Raw genomic sequence first — 26,253 nt, forward strand, 5'->3', positions numbered from 1 at the left:
GAGCCACCCAGGCATACCAGGCTTCTCAGTATTTTAATTTATATTTCTCTAATTCCTTGTGAGGTAGCAACTTTTTAATGTATTCACTGTCCACTTGTGTTTCTTTTTTCTGATTGTGTGCTCACCATTTTTGTCCATTTTCCTAGTGGGCTGTTTATCTTTTACTTACTTCCTGGCCTTCTCTATAGTAAAGACATTAATGGGAGTCCCTGTCTCGTCGCAGATAATTCCTGTCAGTGTGCTGCTCTTTGCCTTTTAACTTTGTGCTGGCAGGTTTCTGATGACTACAACTTTTTATTGGGGGCTCTTTTTCTGTGCAGTTTCTTCCTTTGCTTTTATAACAGTACATTTTGATTAATTTCTCTTTTCTACTTATAAACAATGTGGTACTTACTTTGGAAAAAGGTTTAAAGAAATGCAAACAGGTACACCATGAGTCCCTTATTCAGTGCTGTTGATTGCGGCTGTTTTTGGTTTTCCCTATGATGAGTAAATAGAAAACAGGACTTGATCTTTGGCTTTTAAAAGTGTCAGCTTCGGTATTTAAGATCCAAAGGTTAGAAAGGGTTTTCCTGCTGCCAGTGTTGAACCGCCACAGCTTTTCCCTGCTCTGAGTTTCCTAGCAGAAGATACCTTCCCTTCCTTCTGGCCATTCTCCCCCAGTCCCTGAGATCGCCTTGTTGGAGAGCATCACTTTCTTCTGTTGTGGCCCCTGTGACTTCCTGGTAGGCAGCAGTAGGCTCCCAGCTAACCCTGGTTCTCACCACCCAGCTACTACCTCTCCTCCCTCACCAGCTTTCTGCAGCTCCTTGAAAACACCAACCCATTCTGCCCTTCTCCCTCAATCTTTTTTTCCCCCCCAGATTATTAAAAAAAAGGGGGGGAGGGGGAGGGGGAAAGAAAGAAACGTACACAGCAAATGTCACAGAGGCACCTCCCTGTAGTTTGGATCAGCCTGCCCATTTGGGGATGTTAGTGCTCTCCCTGTTGCCAGTGCACTCCTCTTGCTGACGGGCTCCTGTTTCCAGGAGACAGTCATTTGTGTCCAGGAGCTTTCCATCTCATTTCAGAGTGCGATGCTGCCCATCGTATTTAGTTCAGATAATTGGTATTTCAGTTTATTATTACCAACCATAATTAGATATATTCCCTGTGGTTGGTATTTTTCATTTTCTGTGGGAACTCTTAAGCAGGCAGATGTGTTTTGTTGGGGGTTGGAAGGGGGGGGCAAGAAACCAAACCTGCGAACCTGTTGATCCCAGGGGCTGGTAACAGATACACCCGTGCTATGTCACCTGCTCCCCTGTGGGTCTTTTTTTTTTTTTTTTTAATTTTTAAAGATTTATTTATTTGAGAGAGCGAGAACTGTGAGTGAGGGGAGAGGGGCTGAGGAGAGGGAGAGAGACTCTCAGGCAGACTCCCCGCTGAGCAGGGGCTGGGTCCCAGGCTCCTGAAATCATGACTGGAGCCAAAATCAAGAGTCAAATGCTCAACCAACCGAGCCCCCCAGATGCCTCTCCCCTGTGGTTCTAAGTGGGTTCCCCCCCCTTTACTTACCCCTCTTAAAATTATAAAAGCAATCTGTCAGCACAAAAAGTCCTGAAAAATAACCCACCAGTAGTCCCACCACCCTGCATAATTCCTTTTCTTTTTCTTTTAATCTTGGCTCAAATGCATACTTAGTTTTACATTGTTCTAGTCTGACAATGTTTTTTGGTATTAGTATTTTTTTTAAACTAAACACTATAAGTGAAATTTATTTTTAAAGATTTTTAATTTTGGGGGTGCTTGGTTGGCTCCGTCGGTTAAGTGTCTGCCTTCGGCTCAGGTCATGATCTCAGGGTCCTGGGATCGAGCCCCACATCGGGCTCTCTGCTCAGCGGGGAGCCTGCTTTCCCTTCTTCCTCTGCCTGCTGCTCCCCCTGCTTGTGCTCTCTCTCTCTGTCAAATAAGTATACAAAATCTTTTTAAAGAAAGGAAATTATAAAAAAAAGATTTTTTATTTTTAGTAAACTCTGCCTCCAGCATGGGGCTGGAACCCAACAGCCTGAGATCAGAGTTGCATGCTGTCCCGACAGAGCCAGCCAGGCGCCTTAGCACTCTTAAGTGATTTTCCATGTTGCCGTGTAAATGTCATCATTAGGATTTTTAATGGCCACATAATCTATCAATTATTTAATCGTCCGTATTCTTGGACATTTAGATTCTGTGTGTGTGTCTGTCTCTTTTGTGTTAATAACGCCGTATACTTTCGTGTGTAGCTTTCAGGGATTTTTGTTCTTAGGATAAGAACATTGGCCTTGGGGTTCCTGGACCCGAGGGTTTGTCACATGACTGGTTCTGTGTAGCCACTGCACCGCTTTCTGAGAGAGAGTCGTGTGGTTCTGCGTTCAGACGGGTTTTCAGTGTAATCACAGGGCAGGAAATAACGCGAGCCTGTGCGGCTCTGGGGTGCCGAGGCAGGTGCAGGATTCGGGGCTGAGCAAGGGAGGTGGTGGGGTTTCCTCCTCTCTCCAGCAGGCTGGAGCCAGCAAGCTGAGCGCTGCAGTTTCCTGACGCGCCTCTTGCTAGGACCTTGCCTCTCCTCTCCCTCAGTAGTGCTGTGGTTCTCCTGCTCCAGAGCTTGAAGGAAACAGCTGGCTTTGCTTTTCTTTGTCTATTAAGTTAGAATAAAATTTGGGGCTTCCCTGTCACTGTTCACTGGACCATTTGATAACAGTAGGGGCTTTGAGAGCCGCTCCGCCCCTTATATCTAGGATCCATTCACCAGCCAGTAAGAGTTTTGGGTGGAAATGAAGGAACCAAGCAGACACCGCCTCGAAAAAAAAAAAAGGCCTAGGAGATGATGTAATTTGCTGGAGTGAGTTTGTGGGACAGCGTCAGTCCTGGTAATAGCAAGTCATCTTGGATTTGATTGAATTCATCCAGCAAAAAAGCCAAAATTACAAAGTTAATGATAAAATATTAGGAGTTAATTTAGCAGAAGCCATAGCCACATCTCATCTATGAATCAGAAGTTTTCCAAAGAAAAGAGGTGCTGAGCTGCGCTTGGTTTTTTTTAAGGTCTCAGGGCTTGGGCTTTGCTAGTGCGTGTGGTCAGGGAGTGCAGCTCGTCCCTGAGGCACCGAAGCGGGGCGATGGAGTGTGCTCGCTCTCTGGCCACGCGGCCGGCCGGGGGCTTCCAGGCGCTGATGTTTAGGCCTGGCCAGGCAGGCTTGTCCCTACTCTATAAACCTCTCTTTCCACCCCACCCACAGGGCCCCCAGCATTCTGGAAACCTGATGGAGTAAAAGTCAGGTGTGTGACTTCCTAGGGTCCGGGGTCATGCGTGTACATCCTGGCTGTGTGCGTGTGTGTGGTGTGATGCAGACGACGCTGGACAGAGTTCGCTGGGCTCCTGGGGATCGCTGATTCTGTTCTGTTTCTGTTGTAGCCCTTGCCGGCATCCAGCCATGGGGGATATGAAAACTCCAGATTTTGATGACCTTCTGGCTGCCTTTGACATCCCAGACCCCACCAGCCTTGATGCCAAGGAGGCCATCCAGACCCCCAGTGAGGAGAATGAAAGTCCCCTCAAGCCTCCAGGCATGTGCATGGATGAGAGTGTGTCCTTGTCTCACTCGGGATCATCCTCCGATGTGCCGGCCGTGAGCGTCATTGTCAAGAACACCAGCCGTCAGGAATCGTTTGAAGCGGAGAAGGACCACATTGCTCCCAGCCTCCTCCACAATGGATTCCGGGGCTCGGACCTGCCTCCAGACCCCCACAACCTGGGCCACAACTGTGGGAAGTTTGATTCCACTTTCATGAACGGAGACAGTGCCAGGAGTTTCCCCAGCAAGCTAGAACCTTCCAAGTCAGAGCCGTTACCAACCTTTAACCAGTTCAGTCCAATCTCCAGCCCAGAACCCGAGGATGCCATCAAAGATAATGGGTTTGGAATGAAGCCCAAGCACTCTGACGGTTATTTTCCACCCCCTCCTGGGTGTGGGCCTGTGGGGGGCCCAGTCCTGGAGGCCCTGGCTAAGTTTCCAGTCCCAGAGCTCCATATGTTTGATCACTTCTGTAAGAAGGAGCCTAAGCCGGAGCCTCTGCCCTTGGGGAGTCAACAGGAGCGTGAGCGAGGAGGGCAGAAGGCGGGGGAGCCTCCCAAGGAGCTGGACACCAGTCGGTTCTTTGGGGAAGCTTTGGAATTCAACAGCCACCCCAGCAACAGTATTGGAGAGCCCAAGGGGCTTGCCCTGGAACTTGGCACCTGCTCGTCAGTCCCCCCGAGGCAGCGTCTGAAGCCAGCTCACTCCAAGCTCTCCTCTTGTGTTGCAGCCTTGGTGGCCCTGCAGGCCAAAAGGGTGGCCAGTGTCACCAAGGAGGATCAGCCTGGCCACGCCAAGGATCCCTCAGGGCCCACTAAAGAGGGCTCCAAAGGTAGCCCCAAAATGCCCAAGTCACCAAAGAGCCCCCGGAGCCCTCTGGAGGCCACTAGAAAGAGTGTCAAACCATCAGACAGTCCTCGGAGCATCTGTAGTGACAGCAGCAGCAAAGGCTCCCCTTCAGTGGCCGCCGGCTCCCCACCAGCCATTCCCAAAGTCCGAATCAAAACCATTAAGACGTCATCGGGGGAAATCAAACGGACCGTCACAAGGATCCTGCCGGACCCCGATGATCCCAGTAAGTCCCCCGTTGGGTCGCCTCTAGGGAGTGCCGTCACCGAGGCCCCGAGCGAGGTGCCAGAGGACGAGGTTGCTGCCTTGCCGGCAGTGGCACACTCTCCTGAGGGGGGCACGCATCCCGGGAGCCCCCAGGGTGACAAGAAAGGGGACGAGAGCACAGCGAAGGCCAGCGAGTCTGCATCTCCCTGCGGCAGCTCGGGGTCCCGGGTCCCCAAGGGGGCTGCCCCCGGCTCGCAGCCCGGCAAGAAGCAGCAGCAGAGTGCGGTGCTGCAGGCCTCTGCCCCGGCCCCTGCCAGCCTCCTGCCCAAGGCCGTGCACCTGGCCAACCTGAACCTCGTCCCCCACAGTGTGGCCGCGTCCGTGACGGCCAAGTCCTCGGCACAGCGGCGGAGTCAGCCGCAGCTCCCCCAGATGTCAGTGCCCCTGGTCCACCAGGTGAAGAAGGCCGCCCCGCTGGTGGTGGAGGTCTTCAACAAGGTCCTCCACAGCTCCAACCCCGTGCCCCTGTACGCGCCAAATCTCAGCCCCCCCGCGGACAGCAGGATCCACGTGCCGGCCAGTGGCTACTGCTGCTTGGAGTGCGGGGACGCGTTTGCCTTAGAGAAGAGCCTGAGCCAGCACTACGGCCGGCGGAGCGTCCACATTGAGGTGCTGTGCACGCTGTGCTCGCAGACGCTCCTCTTCTTCAACAAGTGCAGCCTGCTGCGGCACGCCCGCGACCACAAGAGCAAGGGGCTGGTCATGCAGTGCTCGCAGCTGCTCGTCAAGCCCATCTCCGCGGACCAGATGTTTGCGGCCGCCCCCGCCAGCGCCCCGGCCCCCGCCGCCCCGGCGCCCCCGGCCTCCCCCAAACCTGGCCTCCCCCCGGGCGCTGCCGGCCCGACCCTCCCAGCTTTGCCGCTCTACCCGGACCCCGTGAGGCTCATCCGGCACGGAGTCAAGTGTCTCGAATGTCACAGGCAGATACGCGACTACATGGCTATGGCTGCCCATTTCCAGAGGACGACGGAGGAAAGCGAGGGGCTGGTAAGCAGACCCTCCCTGCGATGGCTGTCAGCCCCCTGGTTTTCACGAGCTCCATGATTGGGCATGGAGAAAAGCTCCTTGAGGCGGGGGCACTGGTGGCATCTTAGGAGTCTTAGAAGAAGACGCCGGCTTGATGGTTAGTGACCCTCCGTAACGCAGAGTGCTTGGTGTTTACTGGGGAGAGGGTCCTGTCCCCAACTCTGGGGAGACTGAACAGTTCACCAGCTGGGTCTATGGCCACGCCCCATGTCGGGCTCAGCTCCCAGGCTCCTGGGTGGGCGGGACCCCTGACCCCTGGGGCTGGTCTCTGGGAGGTGTCAGCACGGGCTTTGCACACGCCCGGACACCTTGGAGGACAGAGGTCCGGCATCACTGCCCTGCTCCTCAGTCTCTGCTCTCAGAACGGGGTGCGTACAGAGCTGTTCTGCGTGGGGAGACTGCTGGAGGGCCGAGGCAGGGCTGAGGAAGGAGAGCGGACGGGCGATGGCCCAGGCTTTGGGGCCCTCTTCCGTCCGCGTTCTCACCACTCTAGGAAAGCAGCCGCGCTCATCTGCTTGTTCCAATTCTTGGCTCAGCTGATGAGATTGGTTTTTGTTTTTCTGAAGACAGTCTGTGCCGAAAATACCCTTTGGCACCCTTGGTGTCGTGGCTGGCTGTACTGGCCAGGTCCCATGAACGTAGGCCTCCAGACACGCCTGCAGAAGGCTCTCTGCTTCCTCCTCCAGGTGACTCTCTCCAGGACCCAGCCAAGCCCACCCCTCCCTGCACCTCCCTAAGCGAGGGCTGCAGAGGCCTGGGAGGAAAGCAAAGCCGCTCTTTACTTTAGTCCAGCAGGGGCCCGCGTACCTGTCTGCGGCAGAGGAGCCTTGCACGGTGTTCCCAGTGTGCTCGGGCCGGAGGGAGGCTCCCTTGTCAGACCCGGGCGTGCCTCGGGGAGTTGCACTGCTCCTCCGGGGCCCACGTAGCTGGGCAGGGACAGGGCTGACTGCCCACCTGCTGCAGGGTGAGGCCGATGAAGTTTGGGGCTAAAAGGCTTGTAGACGTGGTTGCCCAGAGGGCCTTAGAGGAACTACCTCACTGTGACTCGGGGCAGAGGGCAGGTGCCTTGTGGCTGGGGCATTTGAGTTGGACGTGCAGGAAAAGTTGGGAGAGGGGTGGGTACAAGGCATGGAGGTGCGGGAAAGCGCAGCGTGCACCTCAGGAGCAGAGCTGTGGAGCCTGGGGAGTGTGGGGGTGGAGACATGAGGTGGAATTGGTAGCCTGTGGTCCTTCTGCGGGGTGGCTGGGCTCCCTGTCCCTCCCACCTTTGCCCTCTCCTCAGTTTGCCCTGTGCTTCTGATGAGTCATGGAGTTGGTGACCCCGGCCCTTCGTTCTTCAGCTTCAGTCTTCTTGCTGTCCCCGCATAGCTGTCCCTGCATGGCAGACTGCGTCTTCTAGGTCATGTGATCAGAACCGTTGCCAGCAGAGGTCTGATGCTTGGTGCTTTTCCACCGTTTCTCACCTGCCTTCTAAAATCCGAGCCCTCGGAGGTTGGGGTGTAGGCCCTGGCTGACACCCCTCCCATCGTGCATCTTCTTCTCTAGCGGGGGCTGGATCCCCAGACAAGAAAGGGAGAGGGGACCCAGGAAGGCCGGCAGGCTTCCCTCAGCCCAGCACCATCCCCCACAAAGTCCCCTGCCAATAAATGTGGTCTCAGGGAAAGGGCACGTTTGAGGTCTGGGGTCAAAACCTGACCTTGCTGGCTGGTGGACTTGAGTTTCCCCAGACAGTTCCCGGGCTTCCAGCCATGTGCAGAGAAGGGGGTAGACGGCCCGCTCCACTCTAGTAGGTGCAGGGACTGCGGGGGAGCACACGCAGGCCTTCTGGCTTCTGCCCGGCACTGGATACCCTCCCTTGCAGGGGCTGGAGGGCAGCCCTTCCTGCATTCCCAGTCGCTTTATTTGGATGTTGTCAGCACAGACAGACTGTTTCTTCTTGGCCTTAAGCTTTTATTTAACTATGATGTCATTGTCACATCCAACAAAATGAACAGTTCCTTAATGTTATCTAATACAAGTCCATATACAAGTTTTCCTTTTGTGTCAAAAATGATCTTTTTATAGTTGGGCTTGTTTTGAATTAGGATTCAAACATGGACCACATGTTAGCATTTGTTTTTGTCTTTTGAATTTCTGAGTCTAGAACAGTACCACTTCCCACTCCATCCCACCAGACCCCCTGTTCTGTTTTACATAGCACTGATTTGTCGAAGAAACTGGTTCATGCATCCTGAGAATTTTCCAGAATGATTATGGGTTTGACTGATGCTTCCTTATGCAATTAATTTGTTCTTCAGTACCCAGTATTTTATCTGTTGACCAGAAATTGGCAATAAAGACTAGAAATAGGCAGTTTTGTGAAGGGAATATCACTTTCTTCATATTTCATGACTTCAGGGAGGCACAGAGTCCTTGATTGTCTTGGTTTTTGTTTTGTTTTGTTTTTGAAGATTTATTTAACAGAGAGAAAGCAAAAAAGAGCACACAGGGGGAGCGGCAGGCAGAGGGAGAAGCAGGCTCCTTGCTGAGCAGGGAGCCCCCCGCCCCACTTCCCCCCGCTCCCGCAGCTTGGGGCTCAATCCCACGACCCTGGGATCATGACCCAAGCTAAAGGCAGCTGCTTAACTGACTGAGCCCCTCCCCCCAGGTACCCCAGATTGTCTTAGTTTTAATGATACTAAACAAGATCAGTGAGTTTAGGTGGGGATGTTCTGATCCCTTCATTGTAGAGTTCCTTATCTTTTACCTGATTATTTTAGTATTCATTAATAATTGCTCCTTGAGTCAGTAATTTTATGAGTTGAAGAAAGGAGTTTTATAATTTTAGTATTTCTTTCTCAGTTATTAGCTGGAGTTCTGTGTAAAATATCTTTCCATCTTTGATGAGGACTATTTGGTTACTTTGAAATATAGTTTGTGTTGGAAAATGGGATATATACTTAATTTGTTTTCTAGTTACCAGTTTTTACAGTAGTGAGTTGATGTCCTGACAGTCTCCAATAGTGTATTAAGAATCTGTCCTTTATTGTTTTAAAAAAATTGTGGTAAGATGCACATAGCATAAAGTTTACCATTTTCATCATTTTTTAAAGTGTACAGTTCAGTAGCATTAAGTACATTCACACTGTTGTGCAATTTCCAGAACTCTTTTCATCTTGCAAAACTGAAACTCTATACCCATTAAAGAGCTCCTCACTCCTCCTCCCTCCTGACCCTGGCAACCACCCTCCTGCTTTCTGTTTCTATGAATTTGACTCCACGTGCCTCACACAGTGGAATCACACAGTACTTGTTTTTCTGTGGCTGGCTAATTGCATTCAGCATAATGTCCTCAAGGCTTACCTCTACTGTGGCATGTGACAGGAGTTCCTTCCTTTTCAAGGCTGAATAATAGTCCATTGTGTGTTTATACCCCATTTTGTATATCCACTCACCCGTGGATAGATGCTAGGCTTGCTTCCGCATCTTGGGGATTGCTTGAGTAATGCTGCTTTGAACACAGTGTCCAAGTGTCCCGCTTTCGATTGTTCCAGGTACGTACTCAGAAGTGCAATAGCTAGATCATATCGTAACTATTTTTAATTTTTGAGGAACCACCCCCCTCCCTGCACAGTGGCTGCACCATTTCACATTCCTGCCAACAGAGTGCGAGGGTTCCAATTTCTCCACATCCTCGCCGACACCTGCGGTTTTCTGTTTTGTCTGTCTGTTGGTTTGCTTGCCTTTGGCGATAGGCACCCCAGTGGGCGTGAGGTAGCCTCCTCTGTTGTTCTTATAATGAGCTCACTGGGTTTCACGTGTGTGGTATGTTGGGGTCAGGTGCTTTTCCATGGTCAGGTTGTTTCCTCTTCGGTCGTGGAGTCCCATCATGCTGGCTCCTACGTCCTGGGATCATGTGAACCCATGAAGCCTGAGAAGCTTCCTTACTTTTCAGTCCCAACAAGGTGTCCTGGGTGCATTTCTTGTGCTAAACGTGGCATCAGCCATCCTTCCAAAGAGCCAGGTGTCTTGTGGTGAGGAATGGTATTTGATGTCACATTCTGGGTACCAGGGATGCTTGGGCATGTCTGCTGCTAGGCCTTTGTGGTGGCCAGAGCTGAGAAGTGTATGTTTTTATTGTATTTATTTATTTATTGGAAAAGTTTTATTTATTTACATAATCTCTGCAGTCAATGTAGGGCTCAAACTCATTAAAAACTCATGACCCTGAGATCAAGAGTTGCATGCTCCAACTGAGGCAGCCCGGCACCTCAGGAAGTATATGTATTTTTAAAAAAATATTTTACTTGAGAGAGAGAATGAGTGAGCAGGAGAGAGTACAAGCCGGGCGGGGGGTGGGTAGGGGGAGAGAAGTGGGCTCCCTTGCTGAGCAGGGAGACAACACGGGGCTCGATCCCAGGACCCTGAGATCCTGAGCTGAGCCAAAGGCAGACGCTTCCCTGACTGAGCCACCCAGGTGCCCCGGAAATATACGTTCTTAAAAAGAAGAAAGAGGGGGTGGAGCACGTGACTCTTGGTCTTGGGGTTGTGAGTTTGAGTCCCACTTGAGGCATGGAGCCTACTTTAAAAAAAGCAGGGAAGAAAAATCACGAGTTTATACTGGTATTCAAATGTAAAATTATGGAGTTTTTATGTGACTGATTTTATACTGAAAATCTTGGTTCCTAAGATTTTCCTACCACATACACATATATATGCCCAAATTTTGAAGTATTAATACCAATTTTTTTTTAACATCTAAGGCAACTACATAAAGTTGAGGGTGTATTTGCAGTTCTTTCTGGTCTTAGAATAGATCACATTAAGGATGTATCAGTCAAAATACTGCATTTTAAAGGTCACTGGGAACAAGTGTTTTTTCTATATGGTTATATCACCAACTCGATATGCTGTTGGGTTATTTAGTTTCTGCTTTTCAATTTTTAGAGGATGTTTTTGTTTTTCTCCTTTAATTACACACACACACACACACACACACATATATATTTATATATGTATAAATCTTATATATGTATATATATTTATATATATAAATATATATATTTATTTATTTATATTTATTTTAAGATTTATTTGAGGGAGAAAGAGAGTGAGAGCGTGTATGCATGTGCATGCCTGTCTGTGTGCTGGGGGGAGGGGCAGAGGGCAAGGGAAAGAGAGAATCTTTTTTTTTTTTTTAAAGGTTTTATTTACTTATTTGACAGAGATCACAAGTAGGCAGAGAGGCAGGCAGAGAGAGAGGGAGAGGGAAGCAGGCTCCCTGCTGAGCTGAGAGCCCGATGTGGGACTTGATCCCAGGACTCTGAGATCATGACCTGAGCTGAAGGCAGCGGCTTAACCCACTGAGCCACCCAGCGGCCCTGAAAGAGAGAATCTTAAACAGACTCCATGCTGAGCTCTGAGCCCTTTGGGGGGCTTGATCTCACAACCCTGCAATCAGGGTTGGGCTGAAACCAAGAGATGGGCACTTAACTGACTGTGCCACCCAGGCATCCCAATTTTATGTAATTTTAAAAAACTATGGGGCCCAGGGTGTGCCTGGGTAACTCAGTCTGTTAAACCTCTGACTCTTGGTTTCAGCTCCGGTCGTGATCTCAGGGTCGTGGGATTGAACCCACAGAAGCAGTGTGGAGTCTGCTTCCTTTCTGCCTCTCCCTCTGCCTCTCCCCCCCTTATTTCTCCCCCTACCTCCCTCTCAAATAAACAAATCTTAAGAACAAAACCTTGGACCTGATGACAGGTGTTGGAATTAAAAACAAAAACAACAAAAAGACAAAAAGGCTTTTTGTTATGGAATGTCCCAAAGATACGTAAAAGTGGCCAGAAAGGTAGAACAAACCGTCTTTTAATAATCGCCAGCCCCTGGCCTCTTTTTTTTTTTTAAGATTTTATTTATTTATTTGACAGACAAAGATCACAAGTAGGCAAAGAGGCAGGCAGAGAGAGAGGAAGGGAAGCAGGCTCCCTGCTGAGCAGAGAGCCCGATGTGGGGCTTGATCCCAGGACCCTGGCTGGGATCATGACCTGGGCCGAAGGCAGAGGCTTTAACCCACTGAGCCACCTAGGTGCCCCGGCCTGTCTGGTTTTATGTATTTTCTCACCTATCCCTTCCCGCTCATGGATTATTTCTAAACAAATCCCAGCATCACTGGGTATGTAATAGTTCTGTATGTATCTTTAAAGTATGAGGTTTTCCTCACAAAGAACGTAGATATAATATCATGACATCTCGAAGCTAATAATAATGATAATCTCTTATTATTATCAGACCTTAATACCAAGTGTCAAATGTCCTGATGTCATTGTCAGGTTAGTGCTCGGATATCTCTGAGCGTCTCATCTCTCTCTACAGTTGGCTTGCTTGAATCAGGGTCCAAATAAGAGCTGTACACTGCAGTGTGAACCTTTCTCTTAAACTTCTTTTAATCTGTAAGTTTCCTTTTTCTGTTTTTCCCTTGAAATCTATTTGTTGAAAAAACTGGGCTGTGTGTCCTATAGAGGCCCCCATGTTCTGGATTTTGCTCTTCCCGTCCTCCTTAATGACTTGTCCCTCTAAGTACCTCCCCTGGGCCCAGGTCAGTGGCTCCCACAGTGAAGAGTGAGCACAGTGGTCCCCTTTTGACCCAGAAGGGCCTCCGCTGACGTAGGCGCCCTTGAGGTCTGCTGCTTCCCCCGGGCTGTGTGTGCTGTGCCCACCAGAGCAGTGCGGGCTGCCGGACTCCTCCCCCCTGCTTTTCTGCTGAGTCTGGGAGCGAAGGAGCTGTTGCCCACTCCACCCTTTCCTGCGGGCATGTGTGGCCAGCCGGCTCAGGGTAGTGGCTCAGGACACCCCCAACAGGGCTGAGGGCACGGACACTGGCAAGACCACTCAGCCCACCTGCCCTGGGGGCTTCTGAGGGCCAATCAGGTCTGCTCTGGACGTCCCCGAGCCACGGGACTAGAGGTGTCCAGCACTGCCTCTGCTGAGCGAGGGCAGAGGGCCTGGTGGGTCTGGCAGTGTAGTGGGCTCTGACGCTTGAAGACGTGCCTTTGGCCTCTGGAAAGGAAAAGCTGGTCTGCTAAGCCTGAGGGAAGAACACTCCCCGTCCTAGAAGCAGGACTGATATCTGGAAACATAACATCAGTTCTGTCTCTGATGAATAAGGTGAGAGGCAAAGCTTGCTTGGGTGTATCAACACTTGGAACGAGGCCTGGGGGTGCCAGATTTCCTGGGAGGGTTGGAAGAAAACATGGTGGTGGGACCCCATGTGAGGAAAGCCAGACCGCTGTGGTTGGCGAGCTGTGAGTCCGCAGCCCCCGTTGGCTCCTGAGTGACCTGCTTTCTTGGTGTTTCTTCCTAGACTTGCCAGGTGTGCCAGATGCTGCTGCCCAACCAGTGCAGCTTCTGCGCCCACCAGCGGATCCACGCCCACAAGTCCCCCTACTGCTGCCCGGAGTGTGGGGCCCTCTGCCGCTCTGCCTACTTCCAGACCCACGTGAAGGAGAATTGCTTGCACTATGCCCGCAAGGTGGGCTACAGGTGGGTGCTGCCTGGTGTGCTGTCCTGGGCTGGCCCAGTGGCTGGTCCTTTCCTGGGTCTGAGCTCATTTCAGGATGAACTTTGGTCTTAAGAGTCCTGGGCCCCCAGCCTAGTAAGATAGGAATGTAAGTTGGTATTTAGGTGTTTTTATTTTAGAGAACAAGGGGGGTGGGTAGTAAGAATAAGGAGTTAAAAAGAATTAAACATGAAAAAGTACCTTTGAAGGGATGGTTTTGGGGATTAGTTTGGTTTTTAAAAGTGTGTAAAGTTAATTTATTTACACAGTTACTGTGTTTGGCATATTAAATTTGAAATACCATTACAATCATACATTCACTAATTGCAGTACTTTCGGATGTTCTCAGTTTCCATTAGCAACTGGAACTGCAAGGTACAGAAGGCTTCAGTATCTTTATGTTGAAGAATTTTTGTCCGTTTGTGAAAAAAAAAAAGCACAACCTGAAAATGGAAAAATGATCAGCCTCATAGTAAAACCAAGAAAACTATTTTAAACTGAGTCTACTCCACCTGTCAAGTAAATGTAGGCAAGAAGTCATTTCAGGAAAAAGATCAAAACGGGGAGGGAAATGCCCTCCCAAACCCATTGATCTCTAACTTTTACAACCACTTGGTGAGGCTCCTTTACTGACTTACTACATTCTGGAGTTTCTACATCTTCTGATGTTTTTACGTTACCACTTTCAGTTACCTGAAAATTAATTTTGTCCAAATTTAGTAAGGTTTTCTTCTCTTTGGTATTTAAAAAAATATATTGATTTAGTTCATTGAATAACTTGCTTCTCGAGTACCTATTCTGGTCTGTAGTGCGTGTTGGACCCTCGGGATACAGAGGGGGTTGTGACAGAGCTGCCGCTGGCAGGGACTTCAGTGGGGTGGGTCACACACCCATCCAGGCGACTGTAACTAGAGCAGGGAGCTCCCCAGTACGGGAGGTCAGGGATGCTCATGGAGGAGTTAGTAGGTTTTCCGGCAAGCGAGAGGGGAGCATGTCTGGCAAGGGTACAGGCAGGGATCTGGAGCATACGAAAAGTTACAGGAATGATGAACATTTTGGGGTGGGGGGTGAGATGAACTGGGAGTAGGGTGGGAAATGAGGCCAGGGCATCAGTAGGGCCAGGCCCAGGCAAGACCTTGGAGTGCTTGGCAGACAGATTTTCTCCAGTGGATAGTGAGGGGCTCCCAGGGGAGCAGGGGAGTGGTGTGGCAGACCCGTGCTTCAGGGAGATCTCGAGGGGAAGCTGACGTGCATTAGAGAGGGGAGAGCCCAGAGGTTGGGAGGCAAGTGGGATGGTCCAGATGAGAGGCCGGTGGCTCTGGCTGAGGCACTGGCAGCTGTGGGGATGGAGAGAAGGTAGATCTGGGAGAGCTTTGGGGAGTAGAAGCATCAGAGCTTGATGGTGGCCCGCAAACGGGGTGGAGGCATGGGGAGGGGCTGTGGGGACTCCCTGGCTTCTGTCCAAATGTAGACTAGCTTCTTTTGCATGTTATGGGAAATGGAGACCCTAAAGTGCAGGAGAAACAGAACACACCGGAAATGGGTTACTCAGAGCCCTTGCCGCTGTGCTGCAGAGGGGCGTGGCTTGGTAGCATCCCAGCCCAGTGTTTTTGTTGTTGTTTTTCTTCTTATTTAAGTCATTTCTGGCCCCAACATGGAGCTCAAACCTACAACCCTGAGATCAGGAGTCACAGGCTCCACCGACCGAGCCAGCTGGGTGCCCCCCTTGAGGCCACATTTTTAAACCAAACACCTGAATGTGTGTTTTTACAGTATTGCATAACATTTGAAAGTACCTTTCCAGCTGTGACTTAAGCGTGTGCTGCTGGTTTCAAGATCAAGTCCAATCCACTAAAAATGCAAGCAGTACTTAAATTTTTATCTTTGGATTTTGAATCCAAGAAGTTTCCAATGATACAGATAGATTCATAGCATTTTTTAAAAAGATTTTATTTATTTATTAGAGAGAGAGAGAGATCATGAACAGGGGAGACAGGAGAGGGAGAAGCAATCTGAGCAAGGAGCCTGACGCGGGGCTCAATCCCAGGACCCTGGGATCATGACCTGAGCTGAAGGCAGAGGCTTAACAGACTCAGCCACCCAGGTGCCCTGGTCTTTGGTCTTTTTTTTCTTTTTTTTTTTAATTTGTCAGAGAGCGCGAGCGAGCTCAGGTAGACAGAGAGGCAGGCAGAGGCAGAGAGAGAAGCAGACTCTCTGCCGAGCAAGGAGCCCGATGTGGGACTCGATCCCAGGACACTGGGATCATGACCTGAACCGAAGGCAGCTGCTTAACCAACTGAGCCACCCAGGCGTCCCTGGTCTTTGGTCTTTTAATTCAATATTTTATTTTACTTTCATCTGCAAGAGTAAAAAGAAACATAGTGTCTCAAAAGCGATTCAGTTTTTCAAGGCTTTTTTTCTTTTTTCTTTTTTTTAATGTTTATTTATTTGAGAGAGAGAGAGAGACAGACAGAGGGAACAGGGGGAGGGGCAGAAGGAGAGGGAGAAGCAGATTACCCCTAAGTGGGGAGCTGGATTCGGGGCTTGATCCCAGGACCCTGTTGGACACTTAACCAATTGAGCCACCCAGATGCCCTTGTCAGGCCTTTTTGTACGGAATGTCCGACAGAAGAGTAACGTGACTCAGCCGGGGGGCTTACTGGGGTTGTTGGCATTCCAGCCTCCAGAGGCCCGTGGTTGAACTCAGGACACGTATGCACAAGTGTATCGTCTCGGTCGTGCTTAAGAGCTTTGCGTGTATTTTTTATTTTTTTTTTAAGATTTTATTTATTTGACAGAGATCACAAGTAGACAGAGAGGCAGGCAGAGAGAGAGGGAGGGAAGCAGGCTCCCTGCTGAGCAGAGAGCCCGATGTGGGACTCGATCCCAGGACCCTGAGATCATGACCTGAGCCGAAGGCAGTAGCTTAACCCACTGAGCCACTCAGGCGCCCTCGCGTGTATTTTTTGTATCACTTTTATTTAGACACACAGCACACATTCACCCACGTAATGTGTACAGTTCAGTGGTTTTCAGTGGATTTACAGAGTTGTTCAGTTATCACAACCAATTTTAGAACATTCTCTTCATTCCAAAAGAAACTCTGTATTATAACCCTTCCATTCCCCCCTCCCTTAGCTATCACTAATTTATTTTCTGCCTCATATATTTGTTTCTTTTGGACATTTCACAGAAAAGGAATCATAGGATCTGTAGTTTTAGCCAAGATTCAGCCCTATTGTAGTATGTTAAGAGGTCACTCCTTTGTTATGGCGGAATGATGCTCCTCTGTCTGTAGATACCACAGTTCACGCATCCCTTTACCAGCTGATAAAAACTTGGGGTTCCACCTTTCGGCCGTTATGAGTAATGCCCTGACGAACACAGATGTGTCCGTTGTGGTGTGGACGCAAATTTTCCGTTCTTTTGGGTCGACACTTGGGAGTCGAAGAGCGGGACCACCTGGTAACTCTGTTTAACTTTTTGAGGAACTGCCAGACTGTTTTCAGGAGTGGTTGTACCGTTTCTGTATCCCTACCAGCGGGCAGATGAGATTTGTGATTTCTCTACATCCTTGCTAGCATCGTCGTTGTCTGACTGCTGCTGACGGCCATCCCTGTGGGTGTGAAGTGGTGTCTGGTTATGGTTTTGATTTACATTTTCCCAGCGGCTCCCTGCGTTGAGTATCTTTTCTGTTCGGTATTTTCTTTGGAGAAATGTCTATTTGCCTGGTTTTTAATTGGGTTATTTATTATCTTACTATTGAGATTGTAAGAGTTCTTTGTCTATTCTGGATGTAAGTCCCTTGTCAGATACATGACATGCAAATATCTCCTCCTGTTCTGTGGGTGTTACATTTCAGTGAATTCTCAGTGTCCCTGTGCTCCATTTCATTGAGTTCTACTACAGAGTCTTAAAATCTTACTTTGTTTTGTGTTGTTTTTGCTTTTCTCGAAGACATTGTCAAAGTACATTTTATGTGTTTTATGTGTAGGTACTTCGTGTAAAATGTGTATATATGTTATATATACAGTTTAGAATTGTGTAAATTTTTCTGCTCTTTGTTGAAAATTTGGGGAGTGGCCAGTGATGTTGTAAAGGAGCAAGTTTGAACTATTCTTAATGATCTGTCATTTTTTAAATTATTTGTGATTATTAGGACAATCAAGTATTTTACTAAATACTTTACATATTTCATGGCATATGATTCTGTAATTGTGTATCTTCTCTTTAAAAAATTGGTGTAAAGAGTTCTGTCTTGGGGTCAGATTTCTCTTCCCACTTTTTCATCAGTTTGTAAACCATACTTGACTCAGTCTCTCACTGACGCGGCGTGGGTTCTTTCAGTCCCGGAGTTCTTACTCTCCATGAGGCTTCTTTGCAGAGTGTCTCTTCAGTACATGGGGGGGTTTTTAGCCGCATTTTTGAAGCACGTGTTTATACTGCCCCTGCTGAAGTCTGGTCGGCTCGTACGAGGAAGGCCACTTAAGATTCCTTACACGGATCAGGTCTACTTGGCCACTTCGGATGAATTTGGAAATATGTGGATTTTCTTTTCTTCCCACGATACTTGTGGTGTGTAAGTACTTCTGTGTGCTAGAAGTTGGTCGCTATTTTGTTTAGGGGAGAGAAAAGAAAATATAATTAAGTAGCTCGTGTGGAAACTCTAATTTAAAGCACATACAAGTTTAGTGATGAGCGCACATCAGAGGTCATCGCACACAGCTTCCTGGTTCTGCGGGCTGCTCCTCATAGCTAATTAAATTTGCAAAGGGGGTTCCCTGTGTCCCCCCACCCCCCCAGATACACAGAAAAGGAGGAAAAACGAAAAGGACCAGGCGGGATTCTGTGATGATGTCAGTGCACTGTGAAAACAGGCTCGGGGAGTGAATGGAAGGGCTGTATTTGGGAGTCAGAGGGTCTGTAAGTGAAGGCATGTCCTTTTCTTCAGTAATGCAACAGCCTCTCTTCTTGGTCTTACTGGGATGTTGGGGTTATGGGGTCAAGCAATACTGCAACAAGGGGGGGCTCACAGTTACCTTGAGGGGAGTGGCTGGGCTCAGGGAAGCGGTTTCCTCACGTGGGGGAGATGGGACTCTGTGTGTGGGCAGGAGGAAAGAAGGAGCGTGCGAGAGGGTCTAGGGCCTGGAGTGGATGAAGAATGTCATGTCGGTCACAGGCTCGTAGGACTGCGGAAGGGGAAGGCCATTTAGAGAGGGAGGTTGTGAAGTTGGCAGAAGAGTCCGGCCTCGGTTTCAGAAACAAGTGCTCTGATATAATTCATGCATGATCCAAACGATATATTTGCTAAACGGTGTTTGGAAAACACAGCCTGGGCCTTCGGAGCCCCGTGGTCCAGAGCTGTACTGGCTGTGCCTGACTGTTGAGCTTGACATGTGGCCAGCGTGACCGGCCGCTGTGTTTTATTTTATTAATTTAAATCTCAGTAGCCACATGGCCAGTACAGTGTGGAACATTCCCGCGGTCAGCACGGGTTTCCCCGGACTGTTCTGCCCAGGAATCCCAGGAGGATTCTGTCCTGGGCTTTGAGGCTGCGTGTTTTCCGGTGCTTGTGGCTCGGGCCAGCCTGGCGTCTCCCAGTCGCACTTTGCGTGAAGCGGCCGTCCCTGCTCACTCGGTAGCAGCCTGTGGGAAGGCCCAGGCTCCTGTGGCCTCTTGCACCCCTGCGGCGGTGTCGCGCTTCAAAGGATTTTGCTTATATCGTCTTGGGACCATTCCCCTCCCTCTCCATTCCTGCCAGCATAGCCTTGGGCGTGGAGGCAGCAGACAGGCTCTCAGGGTGCACGTGTGGACGGGGAGAGGGGGCCCCCGAGTTGGCTCTGCTCCTGCCCTCCGTCCTCTTCCCCCAGCACGACTTCTGGGTCTCATGCGCCTCTCACACCCCACCACCCCTGTCCAGGTGCGTGCACTGTGGGGTCGTCCACCTGACCTTGGCCTTGCTGAAAAGCCACATCCAGGAGCGACACTGCCAGGTTTTCCACAAATGTGCGTTCTGCCCCATGGCCTTCAAGACTGCCAGCAGCACCGCGGACCACAGCGCTGCCCAGCACCCCACCCAGCCTCACAGACCCTCCCAGTGAGTGTGGCGTGGGGCCGGCAGGCCTGTGGGGTGGAGCCGAGTGGCCTGGGCTCTCTAAGGGAAAGTGTTAGGATGGACCAGTGAGCTGGGGCTGGTGCTGGGGCTGCCCGGGGTTCACTGAAGGCGTCCCAAGGCAGGGGAGTAGCCACATCAGCTCAGATCAGTGCTTTCCCAAACCCGACCCTGGTACAGAGAGAGCAGAGATGGGGCGGAGGTTCCGTGCCCAGAGCCTGGCCCCCTCACTCCCTGGGCCTCGTCTCTCCAGGCTCATTTATAAGTGCTCCTGTGAAATGGTCTTCAACAAGAAGAGGCACATTCAGCAGCATTTTTACCAGAACGCCAGCAAGACGCAGGTGGGCGTCTTCAAGTGCCCCGAGTGCCCACTCCTCTTCCTGCAGAAGCCAGAGTTGATGCAGCATGTCAAGGTGGGGTGCCCCGGGGAAGGAGGCTGGGGAGGAGGGCACGCGCCTCAGGCCGGGGGTCTGACTCTGTGCCTCTTTCCCCTTACCCAGTCAGTAATCGCTCTCCCCATCCCCAGAGCACCCACGGTGTTCCCCGAAACGTGGACGAGCTGTCAAGCCTCCAGTCTTCATCGGACACGTCCTCAAGCCGCCCCGGCTCCCGAGTTCCCACCGAGCCCCCAGCCACGAGCGTGGCTGCTCGGGGCAGCTCCCTGCCTTCGAGCCGCTGGGGCAGGCCTGAGGCCCATCGCAGGGCCGAGGCCAGGCCCCGGCTGAGGAACACTGGCTGGACGTGCCAGGAGTGCCAGGAGTGGGTTCCTGATCGGGAGAATTACGTGTCCCACATGAAGAAGAGCCACGGTCGGGTAAGTGTCGGCACGTGGTCCCCGGGCAGTGCCAGAGTCCTGGACTTCTGTCCTGTGGGGTCAGAGCCCCCTTATGTGGCGGACCCCTCAGGGTGCCCGGGGCTTTGGGCAGGGTGGGTCCCACAGAGCCCGAGGGCTTTCTGCCTGTTCCGCTTGCGTACAGAGACCCCCAGAGCGGTCCTAGAGTTCTGATGCTTTGCTTCCTGTCGTCTCCCGCAGGCGTTGAAGCGGTACCCGTGTCGGCAGTGCGAGCAGTCCTTCCACACCCCCAACAGCCTGCGCAAACACATCCGCAACAACCACGACACAGTGAAGAAAGTCTATACTTGCGGGTGAGTGCTGGACGTGCCAGCCAGGAGGCCTGAGGTTCAAAAGGACTGTGGCCGGCACTGCTGGGGCTCTTCTCTGCTGTGAGATCAGGGGGGCGGGGGGCAGAAGCAGGAGAGAAGCAAGTTTCTCCTGGAAAGATACGGTGGCTCAGTCGGGAGGCCGGGACGGTTGGGGACGAGCTTCTAGCTGCTGGTGGCCCCGGAGCCTCCCCCTTCCTACCTCCCTCACCCCAGACTACACTGCCAGTCAGCATGACCGGCCCTGAGCTTTAGGAGTAGTGATGGTGATGGGACCATGTGCCCCGTCTGGCCTCCTCCTTGCTGACCACTGGCCCAGCCTTGGGACCTCTGGGCAGTGATGGCAGGGAGTGGAGAGAGATCATAGCTCAGGGCCGGGACGAGCATTCTGACTTGCTATGGTCCACCACCTTGGCCGGCTTGCCGGCTCCGTGTTTCTGGGGAGTGCCCGGCACTACCTGGCCACCTAATGACCCCGAGCCAGCTCTCTCCCCAGGAGCCAGGAGCAGTGTGCGCCTCACCTCCCTGCCAGTGTGCGTGGCCCCGCCAGTCTCCCTGGGGCCTGTCACCTTAGACCCTGTCTTCGGGCTATGCTCCCGCAGGTACTGCGCAGAGGACAGCCCGAGCTTTCCTCGGCCCTCCCTCCTGGAGAGCCACATCAGCCTTATGCATGGTATCAGAAACCCTGATTTGAGCCAGACGTCCAAAGTCAGACCTCCGGGTGGACATTCCCCTCAGGTGAGCGTGGGGCCCCTGCCCCTGGGAGTGACTTGCTCCGTGAGCCCGTTGAGCCGGCTGCAGGGGGCCCATGTGTGACAGCGGCCATGGAGCCTGCAGCAGCAGCAGCTTCCCTCCCCGTGGCTCATTCTCTCGTCCTGTGCGGGACCGCACGCAGATGAAGGACAGGGACAAAGACCTGGGAGGCAGCCATTAGCCTTTTGTGCCTGTGGCTTTCCTGTGACTGGTGGACACTGGAGCGGATCCACAGGTGCCGTGTCAAGCTGTTGCTGCCCCTCTAGTGCCGGGAGGGGTGGAGGGGGTGAGGGGTGCAGGGCTGAGGGTGGCAGCGCTCCCCTGAGTGTGTGCGTGTGTGCACATTTGTGTCACACACACACACACACACACACTCGTTACGGGAGGAGCCAAACCTAGACTCCCGGGATCCTGGACCCTTGCTGTACGACATGAGCGCTGTTCTGTGCCCTTGTCCCATTTCCGGTGAACCTGAGGAGCGACATGCTTTCCCCTCCTCACGGCTCGCTCTCCCACGCCGGGGCAGGGAGGGCTGCCCCTCAGAGCGTCAGGCATGTCTGGGAAACTCGGAGAGCTGTCCGGGGTTGCAGGGCGTTTCTTCCCGGCTGCTTGGAGAGGGGCGTGGGTCAGCTGAAGGCCTTTCATACGCGGCAGGGGGGTGTCCGCTGACGTTTTGGGGACGTCTGTCTGCGATTGACATGCACACCCCCACCCTCCAAATGCACATGCCCTTTGATCCAGTGGTTCTGTCCCTGGGATTGTTCTGTCCGACGCCTTTGGCCTTGGGCCTGAAGGGGTCCGCGCCCCGCACCCAAGGCCATGTGCCGTACAACAACGCAGGAGCGCAGCTTCATGTGGCGCGGGGGGGACCGTTTGCCTCGCCGATGCTATGTAGGGCCTCCTGGAGACAGCGGCCAGCCCGTGTCCTGAAGTAGGAACAGTACGCCGGAGCAAAGTATGCATGTGGTGGTCTCATTTTGTAAAATGCAACAGCTGTCCCTTTGTGGATGCACAGACGGTCTCTCGGGGAGCTGCAGAACCCAGGCCATGTGGCCTTCTCTGGTGGGCGGGTCCGGGGAGAGCTGGCCAAGAGGGACTTCTCCTGCCCGTCCCATATCCTTGGAATGTGGTGCCACATGCATATGTTACATGAGACAAAGCAAAAGCAAACCCAAAAACCTGAAAGAAACCGAATCTAAACCCACGGTTTGGGGCTGGGGCGAGCCCGGCTGGGGCGGGGCTCCTGGGAGTCCGTGGGTGGCAGCGTTGGGGTGTGGGGCTGCGGCAGGGCACGGGCTCCTCCCGACACCGCTCATGCCGTGTCCCCTTGCAGGTGAGCCATCTGAAAAGACCAGGCAGCGGAGCTGGGGACGCTCCGGGCACCAGCAATGGCGCAGCCGTCTCTTCCACCAAAAGGCACAAGTCCCTGTTCCAGTGTGCGAAATGTAGCTTTGCCACGGACTCGGGGCTCGAGTTCCAGAGCCACATACCTCAGCACCAGGCGGACAGCTCCACAGCTCAGTGTCTCCTCTGCGGCCTGTGCTACACCTCGGCCAGCTCCCTCAGCCGCCACCTCTTCATCGTCCACAAGGTGAGAGACCAGGAGGAGGAGGAGGCGGCGGAGCCCGAGGAGGGCTCCGGGGAGGAGGTGTCCATGGAGACCAGGGAGAACGGACTGGAAGAATGTGCCGGAGAGCCTTTGCTGGGCGACCCAGAGGCGAGATCGCAAGGCCCGGCTTCCGAGGAGGACGGTGCCCCAGATGCTCAGAGTCCAGCACAGGCCTCTCAGGACCAGGACAGCCCCGCTCCGTCCCCTCAGGTGTGACCGGAGGCTCTGCGGTGCATGCGGTCGGGGTGCTGCCCCGGCGTTCCCCGTCTGCCGTGCGGACAGTGGGGGAGAGAAGGCTCTGCCTCAGTATGAGTGTGGCCGGCTGTGCCCTGGAGCCGTGTCTGCCCTGAGCTGCGGGGCGCTGGGCATCTCCAGCCCCGGGAAATGTGCGGTCACCCAGGACCCTCCCAGCTCCGAATCTGCTTCTGTTATTTATGGCTTTGTGCTGCTTCTTGGTACCCCAGCCCTCGTCTGTGTCCTTCCAACCCCAGGCTGCTTACGTGGCCCGGCCCCAACGCTGTCAACTCGGCTTGAAACCCCTCAGCACTGTGCTCTTCTGGGAGGTTCCCGCGTGCTGCCTTCAGCCGGGGCTCTGGTGGGAGCCCTCCTCCCTGCCCGCAGAGCCCGAGAAGGGGAATGCGGGTGCTGGCCCCTCCCTTGGAGAGCTCGGCCAGGCTGGCTCGGTGAGGGCCCCCGATCGTTGCCCTTCCTTCCTGCCTTCTCTGATTCTTTCCCCTCCAAAGTAGTCCTGGAGAATGAATTGTCACTGGCTCCTCCCGTCTGTGTGGGTGGGAGGAAGTTCCGCAGCGTGCCTGCTTGGAACTCGGGAGAGCAGGCGGCGCAGCCAAGGCGGGCAGACCCCGTCGGAGGGAGCTGTGCGTCCTGGCTCTGCCGAGGTTCTACCCTTCCTGACCCGCGGGCTTGGGGGCACACAGACGTTGGAATATTTGTACTCTTGCTCCTGTGCCATTAGAGAGGCTGCCGCCCCAGGCAGGCCAGCCCCTCCTCCTCTCGGCTACACTCATGTTGCTCAGACTATATTTCAAATAAAAAATCTTCTTACCACGCGGGTAGGCTCTTGTATTCCTCTTCAAGTGAGCCTGGCCCTGCCCTGCTCCACTTCAATCTCTCTCAGACTCCCTCCCGGTCCCATCTCAGGGAGAGCAGCGTGCCTGCTGTCCGAGGACGGTCCTGTCTGGGTTCTGGAGCTGAGGTTAGGAAACCGGGAGCTTGGTACGTGGTCCCCGAGAGACTTTCTAAGGACACAAGGGGAGGGTCTTAATACTGGCCAAGGGCCCCCCGCGAGGCCTCCCCCGGGGCTAGCAGCATTGGCCTCAGGGCCTATTGGAATGTTCTGGGCACCCCCATCTTTCCTACAAATGGATTTTCCTCCTGAGAGACCCCTTTACTAAGGTGGCGGTCGGGGGAGGGATAGAGGGGAGGAATTCTAGGGTTACCTCGCAGTGTTCAAGAGGTCCTGGTGTTGCTGCTGCCACGGGGAGCTCTCGGGCGGCAGCATCGGGACTAGACAGGGCAGGCTGGTCAGAATTTGGGCTCAACCAAGCCCCAGGGGCAGGCCATGTGGAGGTGTCCTCTGACCCCCAACCCAAGCTGCTGCTGTGCGGCTGGGGGTGCTACTGGGCCCGGCAGGTCTAGGACAGCAAAGGGAAGTGGGTACTAGCCGAGTTCTTAGAGGCGCTTTTTCAAGGAAGGCATTAAGTGTCAGTCGTAAATTGTTAAGTCAGATAAATCCGTCTGACCTTTTCACAACAGAAAAAAAGTGCATTTTCTTTTTCTGTCCAATGCCAGATTTTTAGTGGAAATGCTCATGACCCTGGGAAGGTTAGTGCTCGCCTCCCTGTTGGAGAGGCTGTGCTGTTTAAGGATTGCTACGCTTGGCAAGGCCACCATGTCCCTCTTTCCCAAGCAGGTAGTGAGGCTGCCTGCAAGGCCTGAGCTCACCCCATCTTGGCTGTTTGCCGTCCCTTTCCTAATTCCACTGCAGGTGCCCACCCCACACCCCATGATCCGTTTGTGGGAACACTACCAAGGAGGCTCTGAGAAGGGCTTGAGATGGATTGTGGATCTCTTCCGGCCCCCAGGCAGTGGTAGCTGGAGTGGGGGCAGGGTAGCGAGCTGCAGGCTCCTCTGCCTGGCCTGACCCCATCCGCCCTCCTTCCTGGGGATGGTGCGGGGTGGACAGGATGCCCAGCTACTCACCAGGAGACCTGAGGCACAGCCTGGATTCTGCCCTAAACTGGCTCTTAGGAAACCCTCTCCCTTCACCACCCCCACCCCGCCCCACTGCTGAATAGTCCTGGTAATTCCCGTCCAGCTTGCTTCCCGGGCTTCATGAGATGGTGAGCGCACAGGCACTCATGTGGGATGGATTCTTGCCGTTAGGGTGCAGGGGTGGGGGGTGAGGGGCACCTCCCTCTGCTGCTGGCATGCAGGTGGGCCCGTGCACGCTGCTGCAGCAATAATGATATGGCCCACATCCCCCTGATTTTTGTAATCACAAGGACCTCCCAGTTAACCCACCTCTATGGCACGGAGAAGAACAGAGGCTCAGAGAGGTCAGAGAACCTGCTGGGCCGCCTGTACGTGCTGGTGCCATGTCAGGTCCGTCTGGTTCCAAAGTCCACAGCAGCCCCCTCCCCACACTGCCTTCCTGGCCTGGCTGCTTTGGCTGCCTCCCAGCCTGTCAGCACTTTGCAGCCATCAGGACACCTGTTTTCCTACCTCCTCTGTGGCTGGGTGCACCCCTCCACCCTCCCCCCGGAGTGCCAGGTTCTCCTTGGAGCCGGTGTGTGCCTCGTCACCCCAGGGAGAATCCTGCGCAAGACACCTCTACAGGACGTTCTGAAGCAGAGCGGGGGGGTGCCCATGACTTTTCATTTACCTTGGGGGTTGATCTTGCTGTTGAAGACCGTCAGTTTTGGGGGGGCCGTGCCAGAAAACATGGTTCCCTCAGGGCCCAATATCTTCCGCTCTCATCTTTCCTGAAGATGTTTTTAGTGGGTGTGCTATCTTATCCCTTGTCATCATCAGCAAATGCTTTTGCTGTAACAAGTGCTTATGTACACGTTCTCGGGAGTGACCTTTCTGCTGATGGAGTTAAACAGATAAGCTCCCCACCCGTGTAGAAACTACAGCCTAATTTTCACGGGCTTGTCGAATGACTAGTATTTATTTTCCAACCGCTTTATCTCTGTACAATGATGTGCCAAATTACTATAATTGTTGTAGAAAGAACTGTTCCCTTAACTTACGTAAACAGTCTGGTTTTAAAAACTGTAGCAGTTGTGGCTTAGCAAGTGTGAGACATTTTGCGCAGGAGCCCCCTGC

The 26,253-nt window shown here is 52.7% G+C and overlaps 1 protein-coding gene across 4 annotated transcripts in view; it reads left to right on the plus strand.

Moving 5' to 3' along the window:
* ZNF592 (zinc finger protein 592) overlaps positions 1-23,975 on the plus strand; it is a 47,724-nt gene extending 23,749 nt beyond the window's left edge. For all 4 annotated transcript variants that reach the window (XM_032836920.1, XM_032836918.1, XM_032836919.1 and 1 more), the window contains 8 exons: positions 3,434-5,696; positions 13,076-13,254; positions 19,191-19,367; positions 19,636-19,795; positions 19,909-20,196; positions 20,416-20,528; positions 21,146-21,281; positions 22,630-23,975. In XM_032836920.1, coding sequence (XP_032692811.1) covers positions 3,453-5,696; positions 13,076-13,254; positions 19,191-19,367; positions 19,636-19,795; positions 19,909-20,196; positions 20,416-20,528; positions 21,146-21,281; positions 22,630-23,121 — 3,789 coding nt within the window. In that variant the 5' untranslated portion in view covers positions 3,434-3,452 and the 3' untranslated portion in view covers positions 23,122-23,975. The remainder of the gene's footprint in view (positions 1-3,433; positions 5,697-13,075; positions 13,255-19,190; positions 19,368-19,635; positions 19,796-19,908; positions 20,197-20,415; positions 20,529-21,145; positions 21,282-22,629) is intronic.
* Positions 23,976-26,253: the final 2,278 nt, after the last annotated feature.

This window comes from Lontra canadensis, unplaced genomic scaffold, assembly GCF_010015895.1.
Source record: "Lontra canadensis isolate GAN:19392208 unplaced genomic scaffold, GSC_riverotter_1.0 scaffold94, whole genome shotgun sequence".
NCBI classification, from domain to species: domain Eukaryota; kingdom Metazoa; phylum Chordata; class Mammalia; order Carnivora; family Mustelidae; genus Lontra; species Lontra canadensis.